Here is a 24720-nt window from a genome sequence, read left to right on the forward strand (position 1 = left end):
GCTTTATGTGGTGAACGTTCACCGCCCCGGCGCCTCTCCCTCTGGCCTGCCGCCCCCCGGGGGGCTCGCGGCCGTGCCGGGATCCGCGGCCGCCCCGGGAGCGTCTCGGCCCCCCCGGCGCCGCCCCCGCGAGCAGCTGCCTCGCTCGGAGGCTGCGGGGCCGCGGACGGGGCCCGCCGGGGCGGTCGCGCGGCGCAGCCGGGGCGGTCGCGCGGCGCAGCCGGGCCCCGTCCTCGGCCGGGTCGCGCGGCACCAGGCACGCGGGAGCCGGGAATCCTCCTGGCAGCCCCGGCCCGGGAGAGGGTAACGCAGCAGCGGGAGTCACTGGGAGGCTACTGGGATGGGTGGCAGTGGGGGAGGCCCGGGCTTGGGGTGCTGCAACACAGGGTGCAGCATACTGGGCATAACTGGGTTGGGGGGAGCAGGGCAGGAGCTGCTGGGAGTTACTGGGAATACTGGAAGCACTGGTGTAGAGCGGCTGGGGGAGCTCTGGGCCAAAAACTTGGGGGAGGGGTTAATGGGAGCACTGGGGGCATTAGCCAGGGAGCTATTGGGAGCACTGGGGTTACTGGGAGCCCTGGAGGCATTAGCTGGGGGGTTACTGGGAGCACTGGGGGGTTAGCTGGGGGGTTACTGGGAGCCCTGGAGGCATCAGCTGGGGGGTTACTGGGAGCCCTGGGGGTGTTAGCTGGGGGTTACTGGGAGCCCTGGGGGCGTCAGCTGGGGGGTTACTGGGAGCCCTGGAGGTGTTAGCTGGGGGTTACTGGGAGCCCTGGAGGCATCAGCTGGGGGGTTACTGGGAGCACTGGGGGTGTTAGCTGAGGGTTACTGGGAGCCCTGGAGGCGTTAGCTGGGGGGTTACTGGGAGCCCTGGGGGTGTTAGCTGGGGGTTACTGGGAGCCCTGGGGGCATTAGCTGGGGGGTTACTGGGAGCACTGGGATTCCCGGCTGCCGCCCGCTCCCTCCACCGCGGCCTCCGTAGCTCCCAGCAGCCCTTGCGGCCGCCGCGCGGCCCGCCGGGAGCCGTAGTCCTTCCGCCAGAGGGGAGGGGCCGAAGGGGAGGGAGGCGGGGTCTCGCGGGCTGGCCAATGGGCGCGGCGGGCTCGGGCGCTGCTCGCGCGGATTGGCGCGGCGCGGGGCGGGGCGGGCGGCGCGGCGGCCAATGGGGGCGGCGGGGCGGGCGGCGCGCGGCGCGCGCGGGCGGTTCGGCGGCGGCGGCGGCGGCGGGGGATGAACGCGGAGCGGGCGCGGGAGATCCGCCGTGAGCGGCCGGGCCGGGCCGGGCCGGCAGCCCCGGGCCCCCCGCAGGGGCCCCCAGACCCCCCCGGTCCCCGTGACCCCCCCCTTCCCCCGGCGCCGGGCTCCTCCCGGTGCCCCTGGCCCGGCCCGGCCCGGCCCGGCGCGGCGCCTCTCGGCTCCGCAGCTCGGTCTCCACCCCAATCCCGGCGCGGTCCTGGCGGCTCAGCCCCCCCCCCCCGCTCCGTGCCCCCTCCCCAGGCAGGGGGTCACCTGCCCCATTGCTGGGTCCTTGCGCGGGGTTCCGGGGAGGGCTGCGGGGTCCCTGCTGGGCGAGGGGCTCTGCCGGGGGCTGGGGGCTACCGGCTCCCTGCGGAGCGCGGGGCTCTGTTGGGGGGCACGCGGGGTCCCCCCGGCAGTGGGGCCGCGTACGGGGCACGGGCTGTGGGGCCGCCTTTAGGGGTGCAGGGTCCCTGCTGGCTGTGGGGCTGCATGGGGGGGGGACGGACATGGGCTGTGGGGCCGCCTTTGGGGGTGCAGAGTCCCCGCTGGCTGTAGGGCTGTGTGGGGGCCATACAGGGTCCCTGCTGGCTGTGGGGCTGCATGGGGGGGGGACGGACATGGGCTGTGGGGCCGCCTTTGGGGGTGCAGGGTCCCCGCTGGCTGTGGGGCTACATGGGGGGGGGACGGACATGGGCTGTGGGGCCGCCTTTGGGGGTGCAGGGTCCCCGCTGGCTGTAGGGCTGCGTGGGGGGGGGACGGACAGGGGCTGTGGGGCTGCCTTTGAGGGGTGCAGGGTCCCTGCTGGCTGTGGGGCTGCATGGGGGGCATACGGGGTCCCTGCTGGCTGTGGGGCTGCATGGGGGGGACTTGGGGTGTAGGGCCACCTTTGAGGGGTGCAGGGTCCCCACTGGCTGTGGGGCTGTGTGGGGGACGCACGTATTCCTTGCTGGCTTTGGGGCCGTGCGGGGGGCACGTGGGGTCCCCGCTGGCTGTGGGGCTGAGGCCCCCCCGCACCCCGCAGAGCTGCAGAAGGCAAAGGACAAGGCCCAGCGCAGCGGGAACCTGGTGGAGGAGGCGGCTGTTTGCAACCAGCTCGGGGAGATCTTGGCCGGCCATGGTGCGTGCCGCGTCCTCGCGCCGGCTCAGCCCCAGCCGCCTGCTGGGGGGCTGCGGGTGGCGCGGGGCGGGGGGGGGAACTTCGCCTGTTCCCTTTGCCCCCCGGCACCCCCTCGGGTCCCGGCAGGACGCTACGAGGAGGCTCTGGAAGAGCACCGGCAGGAGCTGCGGCTGCTCGAGGCGGCGGGGGACCGCATCGGCTGCGCCGTGGCCCACCGCAAGATCGGCGAGCGCCTGGCTGAGCTGGAGAGCTACGAGGCGGCGCTGAAGGTGCGCGGTCGCCTCGCGCCGGGAGCGGGGCAGCCGCCGGGGGCGGCCGCCGCTCACCGTCTCCTGCCGCCCACAGCACCAGCGCCAGCACCTGGAGCTGGCGCGCTCCCTCTCGGATCACACGGAGCAGCAGCGGGCCTGGGCCACCATCGGCCGCACGTACATGTTCGTCGCTGACAGCCGCCCGCCGGGGGAGGCCGTGTCGGCGCTGCGCGAGGCCGAGCAGGCCTTCAGGACCAGCCTGGCCATCGTGGAGGAGAAGCTGGAAGGTGAGAGGGCTGCCCGGTGCCCTGGGGGGAGCGTCGCGGCCCCCGAGCCCCTTACGGGGAGCCCCGATGGGCTGTTTTAGGCCGTTTTGGGTGTGCTCGGTTACGCAGGCAGCCTGCGAGTTCCCTAGTGTCCCCTCCTCTCCCACGGCGGCTCTCTGGGAGCCGGCGCTCAGCCCCGGCTCTCCTGAGCCCTGTCGCCGCGGCGAGGGGCTGTGGGCGCGCACGGTGCTTTGGGGCTCCAGCCCCACTTGTTGGGGGGCAAGCTCGGTCTCCGGGAGCTCGGGGAGCGGCGCTAGCCCTGGCCTGGGCGGCGGCTGCGAGACGGGGCCCGTTCTGCGCGTTGCAGGGGCCGTCCCCAGCCGGGAGCTGACCGAGATGAGGGCCCGTCTCTACCTCAACCTCGGCTTGGTCTATGACAGCCTGAAGGATCAGGCCAAGTGCAGCCACTACATCAAGAAGAGCATCTTCCTCTCCGAGTAAGGGCAGGCTCTGCGCACCCGGAGGGGTGCCGAGCCAGCAGCGTGGGGCGCGGGGGGCCCGTCAGCTCCACTGCCGGGGGCCGGGCAATGGGGCGGCGTGGGGAAGGGCTGGCTGCTTCCAGGCAGGCGCGTCTCTGCGAAGACCTGTATCGTGCCTACTTCAACCTGGGCAACATCCACCTGCGGGAGGGCGAGCACTCCAAGGCCCTGCGCTGCCTCGACCGGGCCCGCGACTGCGCCCGCAGGATGAAGGAGAAGGCCATGGAGAGCGAGTGCTGCAGCAGCACGGCCCAGGTGAGCGCGGGGTCCCGGGGCAGCTCCGTGCGGCAGGAAGCCCCTCTTCGATGCTGACACCTTGGCTCTTCGCAGGTCCTACTGAGCCTGGGTGACTTCGCGGCTGCCAAACGCTCGCTGAGGAAGGCCTACGTGCTGGGGTCACGGCAGCCCTGGCAGCGGGACCTCATCCGCTGCAACCTCCGCTTTGGTGAGCCGGGGAAGGGGAGGGGGGCACAGGCCCCCCCGTCCCTGCCCTCCTCAGGGAGAGGCCCGGGGTGCTGAGGCGGGACGGCTGCCATGCCTGCGGCCTCCCTTTCCCCCGCAGTCCCCGACCGCGCTCGGGGGAGTGAGGCCGGCTCGGGGCCGTCCGGCAGGTCGCTGTCGGAGCCCTCAGCGTGCCCGGGTTGGAGCCGGGAGGACGCACACGGGTGCCCAGGCCGTGCCGGGGGGTGACGCTGCGAGGGGACACTGAGCCCCTGGCGCAGGAGCCACGGGGCGACCGCGGCTGCCCTGACCGCCGCCCCATCCCGCAGCCGCCAAGGCGAGCCGCCTGCAGGAGGCTCTGGAGGAGGCGGCGGCGAGCGACCCGCCGGCGGCCCTGGCTCTCTGCGAGCAGCTGGGGGACGTGTTCTCCAAGCACGGGGACTACGGCCGGGCTGTGGAGTATTACAAGAGGCAGGTGAGCGGGGCCCGGGGCGCCGGCCGCGGCGGGGAGGAGAGGCCTGCGCGTCGGCCCCGCTCACGGCGGGGCCCTCCGCGCAGCTCGGCTACGCCGAGGCCCTGCGGAGACCCGCGCAGGAGCTGGCCGTGATCCACGTCTCGCTGGCCACCACCTTCGGGGACCTGAAGGAGCACGCGCAGGCTGTGCACCACTACCAGGAGGAGCTGGCGCTGCACCAGGGCAACGCGCTGGAGGTGAGCTGCGCCCCGGGGAGCGTCCCAGGGTCCCTTTTCCCCACGGAAAGGTGCTCCGCGAGGGCAGGCCCTCGGCTGGGGGCTCAGCTCAGGAGCCGCCCTTGAGTCGGGGAGGGGGGCTGCGTGGTGGTGTTGGGGGAGGGCCGGGGCCGGGCAGTCCCTTGCTCGCCCCGGCGGCCTCACTCGCCTGTGCCAGGAGGGGAAGACGTGGCTGAACATCGCGCTGGCCAAGGAGGAGGTGGGCGAGCCCCGCGCCGAGCTCGAGGCCTGCTTCCGCACGGCGCTGGAGCGAGCCGAGGAGGCTGGCGAGCCCCGGCTGCAGGTGAGGGGCCGGCCGGGGGCTCCCAGCCCCGCCGCGCGCCTGCGTGCGCCCTGGGCCGAGCGCCAGCCGCCCCGCGGATCGCACCCGGACCCTCTCCCGCCCCACGTGCTGCTCCTGGAGGCCCAGAAGGGGTTATGATCGGGCAGCCGTGGCGGTGGGCTCGGCGCGCTTCCGGGGCTCTGCTCCGCTGAAAGCTGGCTCTGAGCCTCTGCGAGCGTTTGAGGCCCGAGGCCACAGCGCGCGGCCTGCGCGTGTGTTTCGCCGCGCGCGCCCCTGCGGTCGTCCTTCTCCGAGCGCTCGGCCCCGCTCCGTGGCCGCCGCGGCGCAGGGCTGAGCCTCCCTGCCCTCCTCCCTCCGCAGAGGCAGGTCCTGCAGCACCTCCACGCGCTGCAGCAGCGGCACGGCAGCGCGGAGGCGTCCGCCACCATGGCCCGGCTGCAGAGCCTGGCAGCCTCGGGGGGCGACAGCGCCGGGGAGGAAGAGGAGGAGCTGGAGAGCAGCGAAGCCCTGGACGAGAGCAACCTGGAGCTGTCGGAGAGCGGTGAGCAGGCTGGGGCGGCGAGACGGGGCCGGCCGGGGCCCCCTGAGGCGTGGGTGGCTACGGGGCTGCGCGGCCCCAGCCCCTCACGGGGGTTTCGCGCAGACGGGGAGGAAGATGAGCTCGACGGCTACAGCAAGAGCGTTCCCGGGCGCCGGCGGATCAGCAAGGTGAGCGCCGCTTCCCTCCTCCCTCGTCCCGAGCTGCGGCCGCGAAACCCCCTCCACGGGCTGCGGCTCCCCGGGGCTCGTCCCGCAGAGGGTGACGAGTCCTAGCTCAACACCCCCCACCCCCAAACACCGCCTCTCCCCCGGGGGTGCCGGGTCCCCACCGCCGCTCCGTGTGCCCCCAGTGGAACCGGCGGAACGACCGGGGAGAGACGCCGCTGCACCGCGCCTGCATCGAGGGCGACCTGCGGCGAGCCCAGCTCTTCGTGAAGCAGGTAGGAGACGGAGCCTCGCCGCGGGCCCGGAGGCGCCCGGTGCTGGGTGCGCCTGTGGGGACGGGGCCGCGCTTCCGGGGAAACGGGGCCTTTACGCTGCAGGAAGGGGCTGTTCTGGGGGTCGCGGAGAGGGTTCCTGGCGGCAGACGCGGCAGCTGGCCCGGTGCGACTGACCCCCGGTGTCCCCCCACCCCGTTCTCCAGGGGCACCCTCTGAACCCTCGCGACTACTGCGGCTGGACCCCGCTGCACGAAGCCTGCAACCACGGGCACCTGGGTGAGCGTTGTGGGGGGACGGGACGGGGCCAGCGCCCCGCGCCGCGGCAGGGATCCCGGAGTAACTGCTGCCCCCCGCCCCCAGAGATCGTCCGGCTGCTGCTGGACCGCGGCGCCGCTATAGACGACCCCGGGGGGCCGGGCTGCGAGGGCATCACGCCGCTGCACGACGCGCTCAGCTGCGGCCACTTCGACGTGGCCGAGCTGCTGGTGCAGAGGGGAGCGTCGGTGACGCAGAGGAACGCCAAGGTGAGCGGCGGCGGGCGCGGAGCCCGGGGAGGGGGCATGGGCGGGCTGGGGCAGCAGGGACCTTGGTCCCTCGGGCTTCTGGTGAGCCCCGTGCCCTCCTCCGCAGGGCCTGACGCCGCTGGGCACGCTGGCGGAGTGGGTGAGCATGTACAGCAAGGACCTGGACCAGGAGACGCGGCAGCGCTGCCGGGCCATGGAGCGGCTGCTCAAGGAGACGGCGGCGGGCCGAGGTGGGGCACCGGCGGCAGCCCTAGCCTGGGCCGGGCACCTCCGCCCGGGGCTGCCTTGCCCCTTGCCGGCCTGCGCCGCTCTTGAGCAGGGCCACGGAGGCTCTCCCACCTCCCTGGGGACCGGGGCCCTCTTCTTCCCCCCCAGCCCCACTGGGGGAAGCTCAGGGTTTCCGGCATCCCCTTGCAGCTCCTGCAGCGCCTCCGCTCCGCCCGGACTCCCAGCTGTTCGATGCCGAGCTCTCGGAGCCCCTGATCCTGCGCCGCTCTCCCCCAGGGTGCGAAGGCCCCCCCAGGAAGGCCCCCGGCCCCCAGGGCTGGGGGGATGCAGCGGAGTCCCCCCAGGGGCAGGAGGACCGTCCGGAGCAGGAGGACGGCGACATGTCCCCGCTGAGGCCGGTGAAGAAGCGGCAGCGGGTGCTGGGGGCCGAGGGGAGCCGGCTGCCGGGGCTCGGCAGGCAGGAGGCAGCGAGGACGGAGCTGGCGGCTCCCAGCCGGAGCCAGGCCGAGTACGAAGCCGCCATCCGGGCCCTGGGCAGCGCCAAGTCCCTCCTCAGCAGCGGCCTGGAGGCGGCACGCAAGCCGGCCCCGCGGCCGGCCCTCATCCCGGCCGAGCAGTACGTGGAGGACGACTGGCTGGAGGACGACGTGGGGGCGGCCCGCGGGGCCCGCAAGCGGCTCCGCCGGGAGCCCGAGGAGCTGGGGGCCGCCTCGGAGGAGAGCACGGGGCCGGAGAGCGACGGCGGGGCCCCCTGCCCGCCCCGGCACCGCCGCCGCCGCCGCGCCACCCAGAGCCGCCTCACCCGCCTCGTGGAGAGGACGCGGCCGGGGCGCTCCCGGGAGCGCGGCGGCCCCGAGGCCGCCGGGGCGGCCAGCGGCCCCGTCCCACGGGGGGCTGACGGCCCCGCGGAGGCCGAGGGCCTGGGGGGCAGCGGGGAGAGCCCTCCCCGGGGCCCCGCGCAGGTGAGGGGACGGGGTCTGCGGCGCAGGGGCGGAGACGCGCCCGCCGGGTGTCCCAATCCTCTCCCCCTCTCCCCGGCAGCTCCCTTCGCTCCCGGCCGCCCCGGCCCCGCTGCCCACCATCCGAGTGCGCGTCCGGATCCAGGACAACGTCTTCCTCGTCCCCGTGCCCGCGAGGTAAGAGCCCGGCCTCGCGCGCCGCTCCGTGCGCTGGCCCCGGCCCGGGCGGGCGGGCGCCGGGGGGCCGCTCGCCGGTGACGCTCGCTCGCCCGGCGGCAGCGAGAGCCGCGCCGTGGGCTGGCTGGCGGAGCAGGCTGCCCAGCGCTACTACCAGACCTGCGGGCTGCTGCCCCGGCTCACCCTGAAGAAGGAGGGGGCCCTGCTGGCCCCCCAGGACCTCGTGGGGGACGTCCTGCAGAGCAACGAGGAGGTGAGCGTGGGGCCGGGCCCTGCCGGCGCCCGGGTCCCGGGCCGTCCTCGGCTGCCGAGCCACCCGAGGCTGCTGTCGCCCGCAGGTGCTGGCCGAGGTGCAGTCGTGGGACCTGCCGCCCCTGGCCGAGCGGTACCGCAGGGCGTGCCAGAGCCTGGCCGTGGGTAAGGACCCCCCCCCCCGACCCTGTGCAGAGCTGGGGAGGGGGCAGCTTGGCGGGGAGAGGTGCTGCGGGTTGGGACTCGGGGCTCCCCCGGCCCCCGAGGCGGCTCCGAGCCGCCGGGGAGCCGTCAGCCTCCGCCGCCCTCGCAGAGCCGCACCCGCTGCTGCTGAAGGTCACGGAGCTGCAGGAGCAGAGCCCCGCGTTCAGCGCCGGCGGGCTGGCGCTGCGCCCCCCGCACCTCCCGCCGCTGCTGCGCGCCCTCAAGCTGCAGGCGCCCCTGCGGCAGCTGCGGCTGGCCGGCAGCGGGCTGGCCGACGGCGCGGCCGCCGAGCTGCTGGCCACGCTCAGCACCGTGCCCAGCCTCGTCCTCCTCGACCTCTCGGGCAACCAGCTCAGCGCCCGGGGCCTGCAGCTCCTCGTGCCCCAGCTGCCCGGCCCGGCGGCCTTCCAGGTAGGGAGAGGCAGCGCCTGGCCCCGGGGAGAGCGGCCCCGCTCTCCCGAGGGCTCTTCCCAGCACTCTGCCCCGTCTCCTCGGCCAGTCCTCGGCGCTGCCCTGCTTGGGACGAGGTTCGGGGCAGGGCGCAGTGCATCTGCGGGGGGCGGAGGGCACGGAAAGCGCCGTGGTCCCTCCCTGCGGGAGCCCCCGCACCGAGCTGGTGAGCGCGGTCGCCAAGGCGGGGACGAGCTCACGTCCTCGTGTCGCAGAGCCTGGAGGAGCTGGATCTGAGCCTGAACCCCCTGGGGGATGCCGGCTGCCGGCCCCTGGCCCTGCTGCTCCGGGCCTGCCCCGTGCTGACGACGCTCCGGCTGCAGGCGTGCGGCTTCGCGGCCGGCTTCCTCCAGCACTGCCGCCTCTCGCTGGCCGGCGCCCTCGCAGGTGAGCGCTCCCAGGGCCGGAGGGACGCGGGGCCCTGCGGGGCCGGGCTAACGCGGGCGTCCGCTCCCAGGAGCCGTGCACCTGGAGACGCTGGCGCTGTCCTGCAACGCCCTGGGGCCGGTGGGGCTGGAGCAGCTCCTGCGCAGCCTGCCCTGCCGCAGCCTCGGCCGCCTGGAGATCGGCTCCGTGGCCGGAGCGGGCGGCGCGGCCCTGGCGGAGGCCGTGCGCGGGTACCTGACGCAGGTGAGCGGGGCCGCCCCAGCGTTCTGCCCCTCCGTGGCGGCGATGGGGCCGTCCCGCGGCCGGCACTCGCCCGCCCCTCGCCCCTGCCTCCGGGGGAGGCCGAGTGGGGCAGAGCGGGGCGTGCGCGGGGCCGGTTTGCCCCCGCTCCGCTTCCCGCCCGCAGCTGTGTCTGCTCCCTCGCAGGAGGGCTGTGCCCTGACGCACCTGACGCTCTCCGGGAATCACTTGGATGATGACGCGGTCCTGGAGCTGGCCAGGTGAGGGGCCGGGGCTGCGGGGGTCTCGCGAGGCTGCGGGGGACGGGCTGGAGACGGTGGGTCGCCCTCGCTCCTCACCGCCTCCCCCTGGCCGCAGGTGCCTCCCCGCCTGCCCCGCTCTGGTCTCCCTGGATTTGTCTGCTAACCCCGGCGTCGGCATCGCAGGCCTGCGCGCGCTGCTCTCGGCCCTGGCGGAGCGGCGCGAGGGGCTCCGGTACCTCAGCCTGGCAGGTAGGGACGGGCCCGGCCCGCGGCAGCGGCGGCCGGACCCCGCGGCCTGGAGCAGGCGGCGGGGCGCTGCTGGCGGGGGCTGACGCCGGCGCCTTCGCTCGCAGGCTGCTCCGTGCAGGGCCCGCTGGACGCCGCTACCTGGGCCGCGGCCGCGGCCAGCGTGCGGGACCTGCGGCTCTGCAGCCGGCGCACCAGCCCCAGCGACCAGCGGGCCGCCGGCGAGGCCTGGCGCGGGCCCCCCGGCACGGCCCTGCGGGCCCTCACCCGGCACCATAAGCTCTTCTGCAAGAGCCTCTGAGGCTCCAGACCGCGGCGGCTCCGCGCCGGCAGCTCTGGGGACCGCCTCTCCGCTTCCACCTGGCAGCATCCGAACTCAGTGCTAGGGCAAGAACAGAGCGCACCAGAACCGGTCCCCGTGCCGTGGAGTGGCGAGGCAGGATGGAGCCGAGGGTGTGCTCGCGGCTTGGGCCGGGCCCTGGTGTGTGCTGTCGCGCGCGTTTTTATCCTTGGAACTGCTCTGAACACGACGCAGTATTTATGAACACGGCTGGTGCTTTCTGGGGACGCGTACCGCGGACGGCGTTACCGGAGCGCCGCGCCTCCGGCCCGCGGCAGCCCGGGACGCAGGCGAATGGCGACCGCCGGCCAAGGAGGCTTTATTGCCCGTCCTCCACGGTACAGGCGGCGTGCAGACCGGGCCGGCTGCAGCCACCAACAGAGGCTGGAGCAGCTGAGCTGCTGCAGGTTGCTGGTGACGCTGGTGAAGCCTGGGAGGCAGGGCCCAAGCACCCAGACCGGGCGCTACGGGGATGTGGCGGCGGGCGCCGGGGAGCGGGGCGCCTCAGGAGTGCAGGAAGCGGTTGAAGGCGTTGTAGGCCGACTCCAGATCGAAGAGCATCTGCCGCACCTGGGAGTCGTCCAGCTCGTCGGAGGCGGACATGCCGCTGAGCGTCTGCAGCCTGCGCGGGCGGGGGCCGCGTCAGCGCTGCCGCGGGGCCGGCGCGGAGGGGCAGCGAGGGGCCCCGGCCCCACGGCACCTACCCCCCCCCAGCAGCACTCACCACTGGTTCACCTTCTGCCGCCCCTCGAAGTCGGGGGGCAGGTGGCTCATGCGGTTCATCGTCTCCATCAGCTCCCGCAGGTCAGGCTGTATCTGGGGGCGGAGGTGGCCGGGGCTGGGCACGGCACCGGCGCCCGGCGCGCCTCCGTGCCGAGGGCGCTCCCGCAGCGCTGCGCGCCTCCCCCCTCGCGCCCCCGGCGCCTACCTACCTCGTCCATGGCTCGGATCTCCAGGCGCAGCTTGTCCATCACCGTGATGAAGAGCTGCAAGAGAGACGAGACGCTCGGCTGCGTCCTTCCCCGTGAGCGGCTGCCGGGGAAGGCAACGGGCCCCTCGGCGCGACAGGTTCCTGCCGCCCCGCCGCAGCGAGCGAAGCGTAACGGGCAGCGCGTGGACCTCGGGGGCTCGGGCAGCGCGTGAGCCGTGCCGCGGGACCCACCGCTGGGCGGGCACGAGCCTCGGGGCGGGCACAGCCCCGGGGAACCCGCACGCCAAAGCCGCCCCCCGCGAGGGGGCGCGGGGAAGACGTACAGAGACGATGTCGGCGATGCAGCGGTTCAGGTTGCCCTTGTCGTCCTTGATGGTGATGGGCCGATCCTCCTTGATCCTCTCCATGGCCAGCGGGCAGTCGAGCTGCGGGAGGCGAGGCCGGTCGGAGCTGGCGGCTGCGTGGGGAAGGGCCCGGGCCGCAGCCCCGCGCTGCCGCTGCCTCCTCCACGGCGCGGCCGCGGAGGGCGCGCGTCCCGGGAGGGAGCGGTGCGCGCCGCCGCCTCCGCTTCTGGCCCTGTCCTCGTGGTGCCAAGAACCCTGCCTTCGGGTCGCAGCGCCGCGGAGCCCGACTCACCCGAAACTTGCGGCAGAACTCGTCGATGGAGCTGATCTCAGAGCCCTGCACCTGCTTGAGGGCGGCTTTGAACTGGACCAGGAGCCGGGAGCAGGCCGCGGTGTACCTAGGGCAGGGCGGGAGGGGGCACAGAGCCCCGCGTAAGAGCGGCTGGAGGGAGGGGGGAGGCGAACACCAGGGCGATCTGAGAAGAGGCCTCCCGGGAGCTCGGGTCCCTGGCGGGGGAGGGAAGCGGGGGGAGGAGGCAGGCAGGGGAGAGGCGCGAGGGGTCACCCCCCGAGGCACTCCGGGGGCTGCCGGAGCCCGCGTCGCTGCGGGACCGAGCCCTCCCGCACAGGCTGCTCCCCGAGGGCAGGGCCCGGGCCGCCTCGGCGCCGCGTCGGGCAGAGACGAGCGCCGGGGCAGCCGAGGCGGCGCCGCGCCGCGGGCTCGCTCACTCGTTGGGAGAGACGCAGTCCTTGATGTACGCCTTCTCCAGCGCCTGCAGCGTCTTCACCACGGCGAAGAGCTCGGCCATGTTGTCGTACCTAAAGGCAGAGCAGCGATGGAGAGGGGCAGCCGCCGCCCGGGGGGGGCCCAGCCCCGGGGGGTCCGGGGGGGGGGGGGGGGCCGGGGGCAGCGGCCCTGCCGGGGCCGGGACTCACTTTTCTCGCTCCCGCGCGTTCTTGTAGAGCTTCACCTCCTGCCGGGGAAAGCGGGGAGAGGCCGGTCAGCCCCGAGCGCGGCCCCGCTCCCGGGGGGGAGGGGGGCGGGGCGCCCAGCGCGGCCCCCCGGTGCGGGCTGCGGGCTCACCTCGTACAGCTCCGGCTTGTTCCCGGGGGCTGCCAGCGGGGAGGCGCCGGTGAAGGCGGAGAGCGACGGAGCTGCCACGGGGCTCCCTGCCCCTCCCCCCCCGGTGACACCAGTGCCCCCCCCCCATTCCCAGTGGCACCAGAGGCCCCTCCGTTCCCGGTGACACTGGAGGTGCCCCCCCATTCCCAGTGACACCAGTGCCCCCCCTCATTCCCAGTGACACTGGGCCCCCCATTCCCGGTGACACCAGAGGGCCCCCCCACCTTTCCCAGTGACATTGGAGGCAGGCCCCCCCCCACTCCCGGTGACCCCAGAGCCCCCACCATTCCCAGTGACACCAGCCCCCCCCACTCCCGGTGACCCCAGAGCCCCCACCATTCCCAGTGACACCAGCCCCCCCCCCCTCCCGGTGACCCCAGAGCCCCCACCATTCCCAGTGACACCAGCCCCCCCCACTCCCGGTGACCCCAGAGCCCCCACCATTCCCAGTGACACCAGCCCCCCCCCACTCCCGGTGACCCCGGAGCCCCCCCCATTCCCAGTGACACCAGCCCCCCCCATTCCCGGTGACCCCGGAGGCCCCCCCATTCCCGGCGACACCAGCCCCCCCACACACACACTCCCGGTGACCCCGGAGCCCCCGCTCGCCGCGGGCCCCGGTCCCGGCCCCTGCCCCGGCCCCGGTGGCGGCGGGCTCACCTCCCACGCCCGGTGGGCCCGCGATACCGTGAAACATCACGACCCCCGCCTTCTGCCAACACGTCCTTCCCCTCTCCGGCCCGGAGGGGGTCTGACCTCGGCCCGGTGCCGGTGCCGGTACCGACCCGCCGCCGCCGCCTCGCACTTCCGCAAGATGGCGGCGGCTCGGCGCGCGGCTGGCCAGGCCTGGGCTGGCGGGAGACGCTCGGCGCGCGGCTGCCCCGGCCTGGGCTGGCGGGAGGCGCTCGGCGCGCGGCTGCCCAGGCCTGGGCTGGCCTGGCGGGGGCGCTCGGCGCTCGGCCGTGCCGCCTGCGCGCGCGGCGGGAGCGCCCGTTGGTTTGGGCGGGAAGAGCCGTTGGTCCGGGCGCGAGGGCGCGGCGACGCCGCCGCCTCAGGGGCCGCCCGCTTCCCTCCCCTCTTACGCCTTTTCCCTTTTCTCTTCCTTCTTCTCCGTTTCACCTTCCCGTTCCCTGGCCGAGGGCCTGGGACTCCCCGTCCCTGAGGCCCTTGACAGCATCTCCCCGCTCTGCTCCTCTGGGGTGGGGGCTGGTGCCGAGGCCCCTTGCTCTCCCTGCAGCGTGGGCAACTCAGCAGGGCCTCTGCGGGAGTAAGGCAAAGCAGCAGCACTGGAGGAGACAGGTGCCCACCAGCCACTCTGCACTGCTATTAGCGCTTTGCTTTCCGCCAGGACTCACACCTGCCAGGCTCTGTAAGTGTCTTGTGGCTCCACTGAGCAAAGAAGAGTGACCGACGTGTTCAAGCTGCTCACACCTGGCATGGAGCCAGGTGGCCACCATTCCCTGGAGGTGGCTGGGGAGGCTTGTGCCCACCAGAAGCAGAGCAGGAGGGCAGGAGTGCGATGGCAGGATTGCCAGGGTGCGTCCGATCTCTGGCTCTGCGACCCTGCCACTTGTCGCTACGAGCAGCAGTAGCAGTGCCAGGCCTCGACTGGTGCAGCTGCGAAGCCGTGGAAGTGACATGAGATTGCTGTTGCCGCAGGATACCACAACGAGCAATACAGGCTAAGGTGGGGATAGCTGCGTGGGGGCTCTAACACTTTGCTTGTGCAGGCAGTTTTGCAGGAAGAGCTTTGGCTCCTTTGACCATGGAGGAAGGTAGATTTCTGAAGGAAGATGATGGCTACCTAAGAAAGAGGGCGGGCACCCTCGGCCACAGCCTTGTTAATCCAGAGGGGAAAATGCCAAGGTTTTTACGGAGATTGCTGACATAAACTTGTTGGCAGCTATAAATCGTGCTGATACGGGAAAGTCCTTCGTCAGAAGGTGTTTCCTTGTAATTCGAGGGTAAAGGTAACAGACAAAAGACCACTGAGCTGGTTATAAGGCGGATCACGAAGCTGTGTGACCTTAACCATGCAGAGCATAGCACTGTAGGGAGCAGAGGACAAAGCAATAAAGTTCTTGGCATGCATGAGAACAACTTTTGATATGGAAAGGTCATGGGGTTTTTTGGGGGTTTAATCCTGGCTGATAGGAGAGAAATGATCCAGAACATGCTCTCCAACGGTAGGTGAGAAGACAAGAATTGTTCTTAGGGAAGAGGCAGAACAACCAAACACAGGAAAAAGGCTTTCACAAAGCTTATTTGAACTGTTCCTTGTAGAATTGAGAACTGAGAGCAGTATGGGCTAAATCCCCCAGCATCTGCTCTCTCAGGATTCCTGCTCCTCATCCATAGCAGCTGGAGCACAGCAGGGCCACAGCCCGGAAGGCTCACCGAGGTCTGATCCGTTTGGCTCCAGCTGGGCGGTGAGGAGGGATGCTGGTTTAGAAAGCAGTGGGAAATGTGTAAGAGGACAGGCAGTTAGGGAAAGGCGCTGGGAAAGCAAAGTGCCCCGGAGGCAGCGGAAGAGAGGGACTGGAGCGGGATGGTGACCTCTGAGGTGGGCTGGTTTCAGAACGGAGGTCTCCGAGGTCTCTCGTCGTTGTAGTTGCAGCACCGCTGGGGCAGACTGAGGTGGCCAGGCTGGCCCAAGGGGAAGGAGACGCGCAGAGGTCGCTAGGGTAAATGATTAGGGATGGTAGCCACTCCCAGCCGAAGGCAGTCCTTCCCACGCGGGCACCGGGTTCCCGTGCAGAGGGAAGAGGGCTTCCTTCCTCGCGCCGGGCGCTAGGTTCTCCACGGTCTTCGTCCCCAAGCAGTGAGATACTCGGCCAGGTGAGTGGGGAGGGTGGCAGGCGCAGCTCGCTGCCTCTGCACTCCCGTCACCACGCAGGGTCCAGCACAAGCACCAGGAGTGGCCTCGCCTGCAGGGGAGGACGATGAAAGGGGCTGTAATCGGAAAGTGTGCCTCAGCCTGCAGAGGCTACGCTGTGGGGCAAGGGAGATGGGGTGGAAGCGCCCCTGCTTCGCTTCCCAGCCCAGCGAGACCAGAGGTGCACCCGACAGGGCCGTGGCAGTGAAAGAGTTTGCTGCTGGGCATCTGTAGAAGACGTGTGACAGCTCAGGCAGCAGGTTTTGGCTCAGCGTGCCGTGGCGGAAGGCGTTAAGGCTGTGGGAATGCCGGAGTGTGGACTCACTGGTGGGAACAGTCTCTGCTGCCCTCGCAGATCAGCGAGACTCAGAGAAAGGGGTGGCGGTGCCCACCAGGGCTGCGGGCGGATGGCCAGGCCCTGGCCGGCGGTTCAGCTGCCCGCTGGTGGATGTGGTGGGCACGGCAGGAGAATTGACTGTAGTTAGGGGTGGTGCCAAGGAGCAGCTGGGCGCTGAGGGTGGGGAAGGAGCGCGACGTGAGACGTGGCTCAACCTCGGGGAGAGGAGCCCAGGGCTCTGTTTGGGCAGGGGTGTCCTGCAAGGCCAGCAGTGCCTGGGGAGCCATGTCAGTCATGAGACCAAGGTGACCCGCTAGTGTGCAAAATACCAAATTTGGGTAGCAAAACGGTTGCCTGGAACGGCCGGCCGGCCTGCCATGGTTGCAGCAGTGCTGCAGGGATTACTGCGAGGCCTGGCTCTGCTGTGCTCGGGGCCAGCATCCCCAAGAGGCCGAGCCGTCCCTCGGGGCGCTGCAAGCCCTCTGCATTCGTGTGGGTCCTGTCCTGCTCTCCCCGCAGGCGCTGCGCAGCGTGTACTGAGTGGTGGGAGACAGTCTCTGCTGAAGATCCCAAGAGAGTGCTGATCCGACCTGCAGCGTGACGTGGCGGCTCACTGGCGTGCGTTCACGTGGCGATAACAGAAACGCAGCCTGAGCTGCAGTGCTCAGCGAGACTTTGAGCGGGGGGGAAGGACCGGACCTCGTCCCTTGCAGCACGGTGTGGCAGCCCAGGTACAGCGCTGGCGGGAGCAAGCGGCGGTGAGACACCTCGGGGGTGCTGCGGAGTAGGACTTTTCCCTCTGCTCCCTCTCCTTTCCCCTAGAGCAGGGAGAGGCAAAAGCAGCCGTCTTAACCAAACGGAGAAAGAAGGACGAGAGGGATCCCGGGAGACAAGCGGCGGCTGGGGGCGGCTCGGGGGCTCGCAGCCTACGGGCGGGCGCGGGTTTGGGACAAGGTCTCACTGCCTGCCCGGGGACGGTGGCTGGGGAGAGTGCCAAGTGAGAAAGTTCCTGTTTCACCCGAGGGAAAGAGGCAGCCGCCAGCTGCAATCCGAACTTGCCAAGGAGGAACTTTCCCGTTAATAAAATGTGCTGTCAGGATGATTCAGGATTAGTGTTTTGTAACCACGTTGCTTTGGAAATATGTACTTCAGAGAATGCTGTTTTACCCTCAAGTCATCTACGGTGATAAGAGAAGAGGGTTCTCAGTTACAAGCGTGACCCTTAAAAGCGTCCTGTACCCGCTGTCTGGCAGATGTGGAAAACAGACACACCCTAGGGTACCTGGGGCACCCTAACAAGCACTCGGCTCTCGAGACCCCACACTCCAAAGCATCTGGAGGGCAACACATGCTCCATGCACAACCCTGGTGGTCGCAGCTCTCGGCACGTCCGTCGCCTGCCCGGGGATGAGGCCTTTCAATCTGGAGCAGCGGAGAGCGGAAAAGGGGTGGCTGAGAAATGTCCTTGAGTTCCTTCTTGTTAATCTGGAAATGACATCAGTTTGTACCACCTTCCTTCCTCAGAACCCTTGGTTTAAACAAATTCTGAGTCTTAGTATGGTTTTAACATCAGGATATGATTCAGATAGAGTCCACCTTGGGACTATTTGCTGGTAACTTTAGGTAAAATATGTTCCAAGATGTAGTAATTTCTGAAATCTCAAATATCCTAGAAAATTCATGGTTACGTACAAGAAGAATACCTTAACCTTACTCTGTCATCAAGTGAAGAGTGGAGAAGGCATAATCTAAGAACCACCTTAAAATCACTAAAGTGCTTTGGAGTCATTATATGGTCTTTGTATGGAGCCATAACTGTACAATATTAGGATTTCTGCTGTGAGTGATGAGAAGGAAGGTTGTTAGTCTGCCCACAGCCCAGCTAAACCTAATGCTCCAGGTGTGTTTTAGCTGCCTGTGCAGCTATAGAAATCTGACAGGACGAAACACTCTGCTTAATTTAATCACTCTAAACTATGAATTACTCTACTGAATTTAGTTTGCCGTGGCTCGGCAGGCTCCAGGGTCAGTTTTACGGTGGAGGAGGTGCCCTTAAATAGAAGACCCGAGTCGTGTCAGTGAAATGGCATTCTTGGCAACACGCTTCTCTCGAGAGCTTTTGTTGCAAGGTCACACAAAACCACTCCGGCTGTGAGCCGGCAAGGACGAGCAAAGCAAAGCAGAAGGACTCGCTGCTGCTACCTGCCCCGCTGCGGAGGGGCCTAAAAGCAAGAAACAAAGCTGCAGCAGGTTTTCACTGTCGCAAGAGTTTGTTCTTCCAAAAAACATCTTGCCCTTGCCCCAAGCTGCATTCCTGGTGTGGTGAGCGTATGGTTGTGTCAGAAACGGTCTCTTCAGCTGCGTGCGATGAGGTTCCCCATGGCTGTGGGGTGGCTGCACGCGCTGCATGTGGTGTTCTAGCACTAAGCAGTATTCTATGTGCATATAGGTTTGCTCTGGCTTTTCACTTGTTTTGGTGCTGGGCCAGCGTGCTGTTAGGGTCTTGTATTTTCATACTTCATAGATACTACAGTGTACTTAGACAAAACTTAGGGGGTCAGTCACCCCAAACCTATTGCCATCCCAAAGCAGTTGTATGCTATCATGCAGTCTCTGTCATTTGCATCTTTCTTCTGTTCGGGTGTTTGTATCACTTAATTTTGCTGAAGTACTGGTTGCTGTGGAATGTGAGGTAAAAAGGAAATTATTTTGTACTGAAACATGCACATTCCAGAAGAATGGAGAGTTTTACACTTCACTTAAGTAAATTATTGTTAATTAGTCTGTAAACCACAGAAGATGACATCTGGTTTAACAAAGGGATGTTTGCATGTCACAGGGAAGTGAAACAAAGCTGATCTTAATTAAGCAGAATGGCCTGACTATCTCTTTGGGCAAGAAAGGAAGCCAATTTTGAGGAGAAAGATCAAATCTGCTTGTACCGCCTGGAGGGCTTCGGAGAGGAGGCTGGTTATAAAAGCCGACGAGCTAAGAAAGGATTCCCTTTTATGGACACAACCTGAGCATACGGTAGGTAAAACGGTACAGTCCTTGGCAGGGCAGCTGTCGGGGGAGAGGGGTGAAAGTGCTGGAGCAGAGCTGGCCATTAAAGATGTGATTTAAAAAGATGATTTTGAGGTCAGGGTTCCTCTCCTCTCCAGCTGGAGGCAGCAGCAGCAAGAAGCGCTGCGCGGAGGGGCTTCCTGGCCGTACTCGGGCTGCGATGGACTTCGTGCCTCATCAGTGCTGCTCCAAGAAGGAATCCAGCCAATACGATGCTCCCCTGCCAGCCGGGATATCAATGTTTGTGCTGGGAAAAGGGCCTGAAGATCCCATGTGATTTCCAGTCGGAGGAGCGACACCAACCCAGAGGATCCCTGCCTGCACCAGCGCAGGGAGACCCACCCCTGGAAATGCTGTAGCAGAGCGGGTGACCTGCGCTGGGGACAGCCAGTCCCAGCGTTAGTGGTGCCTGCTGTTCAAATAACGTCAAATTGCTTCATTAGGGAATGATCTTTATCAGCGTCTTTCGCTGTTGCCAACAGCGGAGGCTCTGACCCTCACCGCTGGGGCACGGAGAGGGCTACAACGCCCCGCAGTCGCCTGCAGGGAGGACAACAACGCTCTGCTCCGTGGAGCCTTCTGTGGGAGGCGCAGCTCCGCGTGGCTCGCGCTCTCGGGGGTATGCGGTGAGCGGCGGCCGTGCCGCCGGCTGCGGCTCGCTGAGCCCTTGCAGAGGGCGGGCTGCTCCCAGGCAGGCGCGGAGGAGCCCGTGCCCCACGGAGGTGCCGCCGAGGCTCGCCGGTAAACCTTGCCCTGGCGGGGTGTCGACAGGGACTCCGGATCTTTGTTGCGGCATGCAGTGACATGGAAAACCGTGCTGTTAGCAACGCTGGTTGTTAGAGAAACAGCCAGGCAGTGGTAGGCCCTTGAAATACCTGCTTGCTGTTTAGGCTTGTCCTTCCCGGCAGTCACGTGGACGCTGAGAGCAGTTACAGGTAATACTGTAGGGTTGCATAGAAAACAATGTGAAAAGTGTTTCCCCACAGCGAGCGAGCTTCCTGCCAAAGGCAAACTTTAAGCAAAACTTAACACTTCCAACCCCTCCTTCTGGCTTGGTGAAAAGAGGATAAAGGACAGATGCCAGCGATCTTGTCTTAGAAAAACAGCCGGTCTTTGTGAAACCATCAAATATGGTGTTTGTAGCCTGAACGCTGTTTAATTTGCATAGGTATTCATAAACCGTGCCTGCCACTTATGTGCCGTGCCCTGTACCTTATGCTGCTGGTTGAAGTTGCTCCTATATCCCTCTTGAGTTGTAATATGTTCGGATATATCCTGTTGTCAAACATTAACTTTGCAAGTGCCTTGGAAAACAGCTTGACTTGGCTGATGTTTCATAAAGATAGCTGCAGCTAGAATATTCCTGTCACCCAGCGCACAAACGCCACAAACCAGTACAAATGCGCCAGGAGGTTTATTCTTTTATCACCATTCAGTAGACTTGGGTGGTTATTTTAGTATTAAAAGTGTGATACTGCGCAGAACTGCTTCACCTTCCAGGAATTCCAGGATTCCCCTTGTCTTTCATAGAATCACGGAATCAGTATGGCTGGAAGGGACCTCTGGAGATCATCTAGTCCAGCCTCCCCGCTCAGCAGGGTCACCTACAGCATGTTGGACAGGGTCGCATCCAGGCGGGCCTTGAAGATCTCCAGAGAAGGAGACTCCACAACCTCTCTGGGCAACCTGGTCCAGCGCTCTGTCACTCTCACAGGGAAGAAATTCCCCCTCACATCCGGGCGGAACTTCCTGGGGTTCAATTAATAGGGTTCAATTAATTGAATTAACGTGGCTCAATTAATACGGTTCTTTAATACAGACACTAGCGAGAAACCTGCTTGGCCTCTGCAGCCCCAGGCGAGTCTCTACCCGGAGGCCCCTTGAGCGCCGTGGATCCTCCGGCTTGCTCTGGAGAGCCTGGTCCCCCCGCAGGGCTGGGCAGAGCCTCTCCCCGGCTCGCGCCGGCAGCGCCAGGCATCCGGCCGGAGCGCGGAGCCAAGCGGAGCCGCCCGGCCCGGGCCGCACCGGGAGCAGGAGCCGCCCCGCGCGCCCGCCTGCTCTGCCGCCAGGCAGGTTTGGGCGCAAACAAAATTCCTTCCCCTAAGTCTCTGCTGGAGATTGCCACGCAGGGAAGGAGGGCTCGCGGGGCTCTGGCGTGCCGTTCCCAGCAAAACCTGAGTAAATCCCGCGTCAGTGAGTGGCCCTGAGCGCCTCGGGATTCGCGTGTCCTCGCCTGAGCTGCCGGCCCAGCGGTGCCTCATCGGTGGTGTCATCGCCGAGGCTGCCGATGTGCTGGCGGGGACAGCGCTGGCCCCGCTCCCGGCCCCCGGGGAAAACCCCCGGTGGGGCTTTCCGAGCGCGGCTCTTCCGGGGCTGCAGGCCAGCTCTGCCCCCCGCATCCTTGTCGCCTCCCCGGCCTGGGGTTTTCCCAGCTCGTCCCTGTCCCTGGCATCTGGCCGCTGCCGCACCAGCCGGGCAAAAGCCACGTGCCGCGACCCAGGTGGGACTCGAACCCACAGTCCCCAGCTCCGGAGGCTGATGCCTTATCCATTAGGCCACTGGGCCCCGCTGTGGCGCTGCCCCGGGCGCTCGGAGCTGCGCCCCAAGGACGCCCGAGGGCAGCCGGGTGCCCGGGCAGCGCCGCCGCGGGCTCCGGGCGCCCGTTCCCCTCCCCGGGGCGCCCGGGGCAGGGCGGGAGCGCAGATAAGCGCGGGGTTATTGCCGCTGGCAGCGGGACGGGGCAAACTCCGGAGGCGCCTCCCGCCCGGGCGCGAGGGCTGTGGCGCTGCCGAGCGGGGGCAGCGGGGCTGGGGGTGCCGGCACGCAGAGCTGGGGGGGGGCAGCCCAGACGGAACGGCGATGGGCGCCCGCACAGCTCCCACCCCACACCACCCCCCCCCGGCACCCTGGGGCCGTTGGTACCCCGGGAGGAGGCTGGAGGCAGCGAGGCCGGGCAGCCCGCGTGCCCCCGGCCGCTCCGGCACGCCGTGCCGTGCCGCGCCGCGCCGCGCGCGCTTATCTGCCCTTCCCCGGCTGTGCCAGCGCGGCTCGGCTGCACTTCGGCCGCGGCGGAGGTTCGCCTGCACGCGCGTGTGTCTGCACGTGTGTGCGTGCTGGGCAGCCCGGGGGCGCTGGGGCAGCGCCAGGGCGGGCGGGCTGCCGGGACCCCCCGCACCGGCCCCGCGGCCTCCTCCCGGCGCCTCCGGCACTGCCGAGCCCCGGAGCGCGCTCGGCCGGCCCGGCCGGCTCTGCCGGCTGCCGCACGCCCGGGGCCACGCCGGGGCCGCGCCGGAGGCGTCGGGCTCTGCCTCCGCGGCGGGCGCGGGGCTCGCGGCGCGGGGCTCGGGGCGGCGGCGGCGGCGGTGGCGTCAGCGCTGGCAGGGCCGCCGCGCCTGACTCACTTCCTTCCCCGTCGGGGCTCGGGGCGGCCGGAGCACACGTGGGCGCCCGGCACAGGGACGGGACCCGCGCCGGTGCCGCCGCCGCCCCGAGGACCTCGCGCCCCGCAGGTGACCGCCAGCGGGGGCCCGGCCGGGCTGGGGGCGGGCGCGGGGGCGCCGGGGAGACGGAGGCTCTGGGGGCAAGCGCAGCGCCTGCGGAGAGCTCGGGGGGGACCCGAGCAGCCAGGGCGAGCGGAGCACCGGGGCTTGACCTGAGCACCCAGGGGTGAAACGAGCGCCCAAGGGTGAGATGAGGAGCCAGGGGTGATCCAAGCACCTGGAGGGGGGGGAGCTGAGCACCTGGGGTGGGGGGACCAGAGCACCCATCTGCAAGCAGAGCGCCCAGGGGTGCAACAAGGAGCCAGGGGCGAGCTGAGCACCCGGGGGGAGAAGTTAGCACCCAGGGGTGACTGAGCACCCAGGGGCTGAGCTGAGCACCCAAGGGGTTAAGTTGAGCACCTAGGTGTGAGTTGAGCACCCGGGGGGGGGGGGTGTTGCTGAGCACCCGGGAGAGCTGAGCACCAGGAGTTCAGTTGAGCACGCAGGGGGGGTTGCTGAGCATGCAAGGGCTGAGCTGAGCACCCAAAGGGTTGAGTTGAGCACATAGGTGTGGGCTGAGCACCCGGGGTGGTTGCAGAGCACCCAGGTGAGCTGAGCACTACGGGTTGAGTTGAGCACGTAGGTGTGAGCTGAGCGCCCAAGGGGTTGAGTTGAGCATGTAGGTGTGAGCTGAGCACCCATATGGGCGAGCTGAGCACCTGAGGGGGTTGCTGAGCACCTAGGGGCTGAGCTGAGCACCCAAGGGGTTGAGTTGAGCACGTAGGTGTGAGCTGAGCACCCATATGGGTGAGCTGAGCACCCAGGGGTTGAGTTGAGCACATAGGTGTGAGTTGAGCACCCAGGGGTTTGCAGAGCACCTGGGCGAGCTGAGCACCCACGGGTTGAGTTGAGCACATAGGTATGAGCTGAGCACCCATATGGGTGAGCTGAGGACCCGGGGCTGAACTGAGCACCCAAGGGGTTGAGCTGAGCACCTAGGTGTGAGTTGAGCACCCAGGGGGGTTTGCAGAGCACCCGGGCGAGCTGAGCACCCAGGGATTGTGTTGGGCACGTAGGTGTGAGCTGAGCACCCATATGGGCGAGCTGAGCACCCAGGGGCTGACTTGAGCACATAGGTGTGAGCTGAGCACCCAGGGACGAGCTGAGCACCCAGGAGGGGTTTGTTGAGCACCCAGGGGCTGAGCTGAGCACCGTGGGTTGAGTTGGGCACGTAGGTGTGAGCTGAGCACCCATGGGCGAGCTGAGGACCTGGGGGCTTTGCCGAGCGCCCGGGCGAGCTGAGCCCCGGGTGGGGGCGGGCGGGCGCCGGACCCCCGGGTGCGGGCGGCGGGGGGGTGCCGGGGGGTGGCGGCGCGGGCGCGGGCTGCCCCGGCGGCCGCGGGGCCCTGAGGAATGGTTAACCCGGGGCAATCTCGCCCCGAGCCAATCACCGCCGCGGCCCCGCGGAGATTAGAGCCGCGGGCGCCGGCGCCGAGCCGCGCCGACGGCCACGGGCGAGCGGGCGGGCGCCGCGGCCCACCGGCTCCTCCGGGCCCCCGCAGCCCCCCGCGGTGCCATGGCCGTGCCGCCGGTCCTGCTGGCCCTGTGCCTTGGGGCGGCCGCCGCCGCCGCCGCCGCCACCGCGCCGCCGGCCCTGGGGGCCCTGCTGTCGTCGGGAGAAGGCTCCCTGCCCCGCGCCGCCGTCGAGTCCCTCGTGGGTGCCGCGGCGGCCCGTGTGCAGTGCCGCGACGGGCCGTGCGGAAAGGTGGGAGCCGCCACGGGCGCCGCGCCGCGCCGTGCCGTGCCGTGCCGCGCCGTGCCGTGCGGAAAGCGCCGCGCCGGGGCCGCGCGCCCCAGGGGCAAACTCCAGCCCCGCCAGCGCCGGCAATGCCGCGGGCGCCTGGCACGGCGCCGTCGGGGTCCCCGGGCCCCCGCCGTGGCACCCACGTGCGGGGCGCTGGTGGGGCACGTGCGCCCGTGCGCCGGGGGGCCTCCGCGCCCTGGCTGCAGCGGGGCGTCCTGCAGTGGGGTGCATGGGGCTGGGGGCCCCGAGGGGTGTGTGGGGGGCTGGGGGGCCCAGAGGCATGTATTGGGGGGGCAAGAGGTGCACTGCAGGTGGGGACCTCAGTGGGGTGCATTGGGGCTGGGGAACCCCAAGGGGTGCATGTGGGGCTGGGGGACCTCAGTGGGGTGCATTGGGGCTGGGGAACCCCAAGGGGTGCATGTGGGGCTGGGGGACCTCAGTGGGGTGCATTGGGGATGGGGAGCCCCAAGGGGTACATGTGGGGCTGGGGGACCTCAGTGGGGTACATTGGGGCTGAGGGGGGCCCCGAGGGGTGCATGTGGGGCTGGGGGACCTCAGTGGGGTGCATTGGGGCTGGGGGGGCCCTCGAGGCATGCATGTGGGGCTGGGGGACCTCAGTGGGGTGCATTGGGGCTGGGAAACCCCAAGG

At 68.9% G+C, this 24720-nt stretch overlaps 2 protein-coding genes, 1 long non-coding RNA gene and 1 other non-coding gene across 6 annotated transcripts; 2 read left to right on the forward strand and 2 right to left on the reverse strand.

Moving 5' to 3' along the window:
• The first annotated feature begins 1215 nt into the window (after positions 1-1215).
• On the forward strand, positions 1216-10328 carry TONSL (tonsoku like, DNA repair protein). The gene is made up of 26 exons (XM_062568576.1): positions 1216-1261; positions 2261-2356; positions 2483-2625; positions 2702-2894; positions 3241-3370; positions 3496-3667; positions 3743-3857; positions 4183-4328; positions 4412-4564; positions 4761-4886; positions 5247-5427; positions 5530-5594; positions 5777-5866; positions 6070-6142; positions 6227-6390; positions 6497-6620; positions 6808-7580; positions 7660-7754; positions 7857-8007; positions 8093-8171; positions 8320-8621; positions 8876-9047; positions 9118-9290; positions 9474-9547; positions 9645-9778; positions 9883-10328. The coding sequence occupies exons 1-26, from the start codon at positions 1231-1233 to the stop codon at positions 10074-10076; spliced, it is 4149 nt and encodes a 1382-aa protein (XP_062424560.1). The 5' UTR covers positions 1216-1230; the 3' UTR covers positions 10077-10328.
• An 82-nt stretch (positions 10329-10410) lies between these two features.
• On the reverse strand, positions 10411-13349 carry VPS28 (VPS28 subunit of ESCRT-I). Of its 2 annotated transcripts, XM_062570727.1 has the most exons (9): positions 13174-13349; positions 12475-12503; positions 12327-12364; positions 12120-12209; positions 11683-11788; positions 11370-11471; positions 11048-11101; positions 10840-10931; positions 10411-10737 (listed from the first exon to the last, which is right to left on the reverse strand). In XM_062570727.1, exons 1-9 carry the CDS (start codon positions 13208-13210, stop codon positions 10620-10622), a joined length of 666 nt encoding a protein of 221 aa, XP_062426711.1. In that variant the 5' UTR covers positions 13211-13349; the 3' UTR covers positions 10411-10619. The 2 variants fall into 2 exon arrangements, with proteins under 2 accessions (XP_062426711.1, XP_062426712.1); XM_062570728.1 differs by lacking the exon at positions 12475-12503.
• A 175-nt stretch (positions 13350-13524) lies between these two features.
• On the forward strand, positions 13525-20101 carry LOC134136551 (uncharacterized). Of its 2 annotated transcripts, XR_009957520.1 has the most exons (4): positions 13525-14200; positions 16245-16456; positions 18565-18755; positions 18887-20101. It is a non-coding gene; the product is annotated as an uncharacterized LOC134136551 (long non-coding RNA). The 2 variants fall into 2 exon arrangements; XR_009957519.1 differs by lacking the exons at positions 13525-14200; positions 16245-16456 and adding an exon at positions 16917-18047.
• A 1179-nt stretch (positions 20102-21280) lies between these two features.
• TRNAR-CCG (transfer RNA arginine (anticodon CCG)) lies at positions 21281-21353 on the reverse strand. The gene has a single exon. It is a non-coding gene; the product is annotated as a tRNA-Arg (tRNA).
• Positions 21354-24720: the final 3367 nt, after the last annotated feature.

This window comes from Rhea pennata, chromosome 2 (assembly GCF_028389875.1).
Source record: "Rhea pennata isolate bPtePen1 chromosome 2, bPtePen1.pri, whole genome shotgun sequence".
Lineage (NCBI taxonomy): Eukaryota > Metazoa > Chordata > Aves > Rheiformes > Rheidae > Rhea > Rhea pennata.

Excerpts from the sequence above, each read along its gene's own strand:
- TONSL (XM_062568576.1), top strand. The coding sequence starts at position 1,231 with ATGAACGCGGAGCGGGCGCGGGAGATCCGCC. Across the intron at positions 3,858-4,182 it reads CCGCTGCAACCTCCGCTTTG|CCGCCAAGGCGAGCCGCCTG; the intron begins GTGAGCCGGGGA and ends CCCATCCCGCAG. Across the intron at positions 6,391-6,496 it reads TGACGCAGAGGAACGCCAAG|GGCCTGACGCCGCTGGGCAC; the intron begins GTGAGCGGCGGC and ends CCTCCTCCGCAG.
- VPS28 (XM_062570727.1), bottom strand. The coding sequence starts at position 13,210 with ATGTTTCACGGTATCGCGGGCCCACCGGGCGTGGGAG. Across the intron at positions 12,504-13,173 it reads GGGCCCACCGGGCGTGGGAG|CCCCCGGGAACAAGCCGGAG; the intron begins GTGAGCCCGCCG and ends CCCCGCTGGCAG. Across the intron at positions 11,102-11,369 it reads GCATCGCCGACATCGTCTCT|CTCTTCATCACGGTGATGGA; the intron begins GTACGTCTTCCC and ends TCTCTCTTGCAG.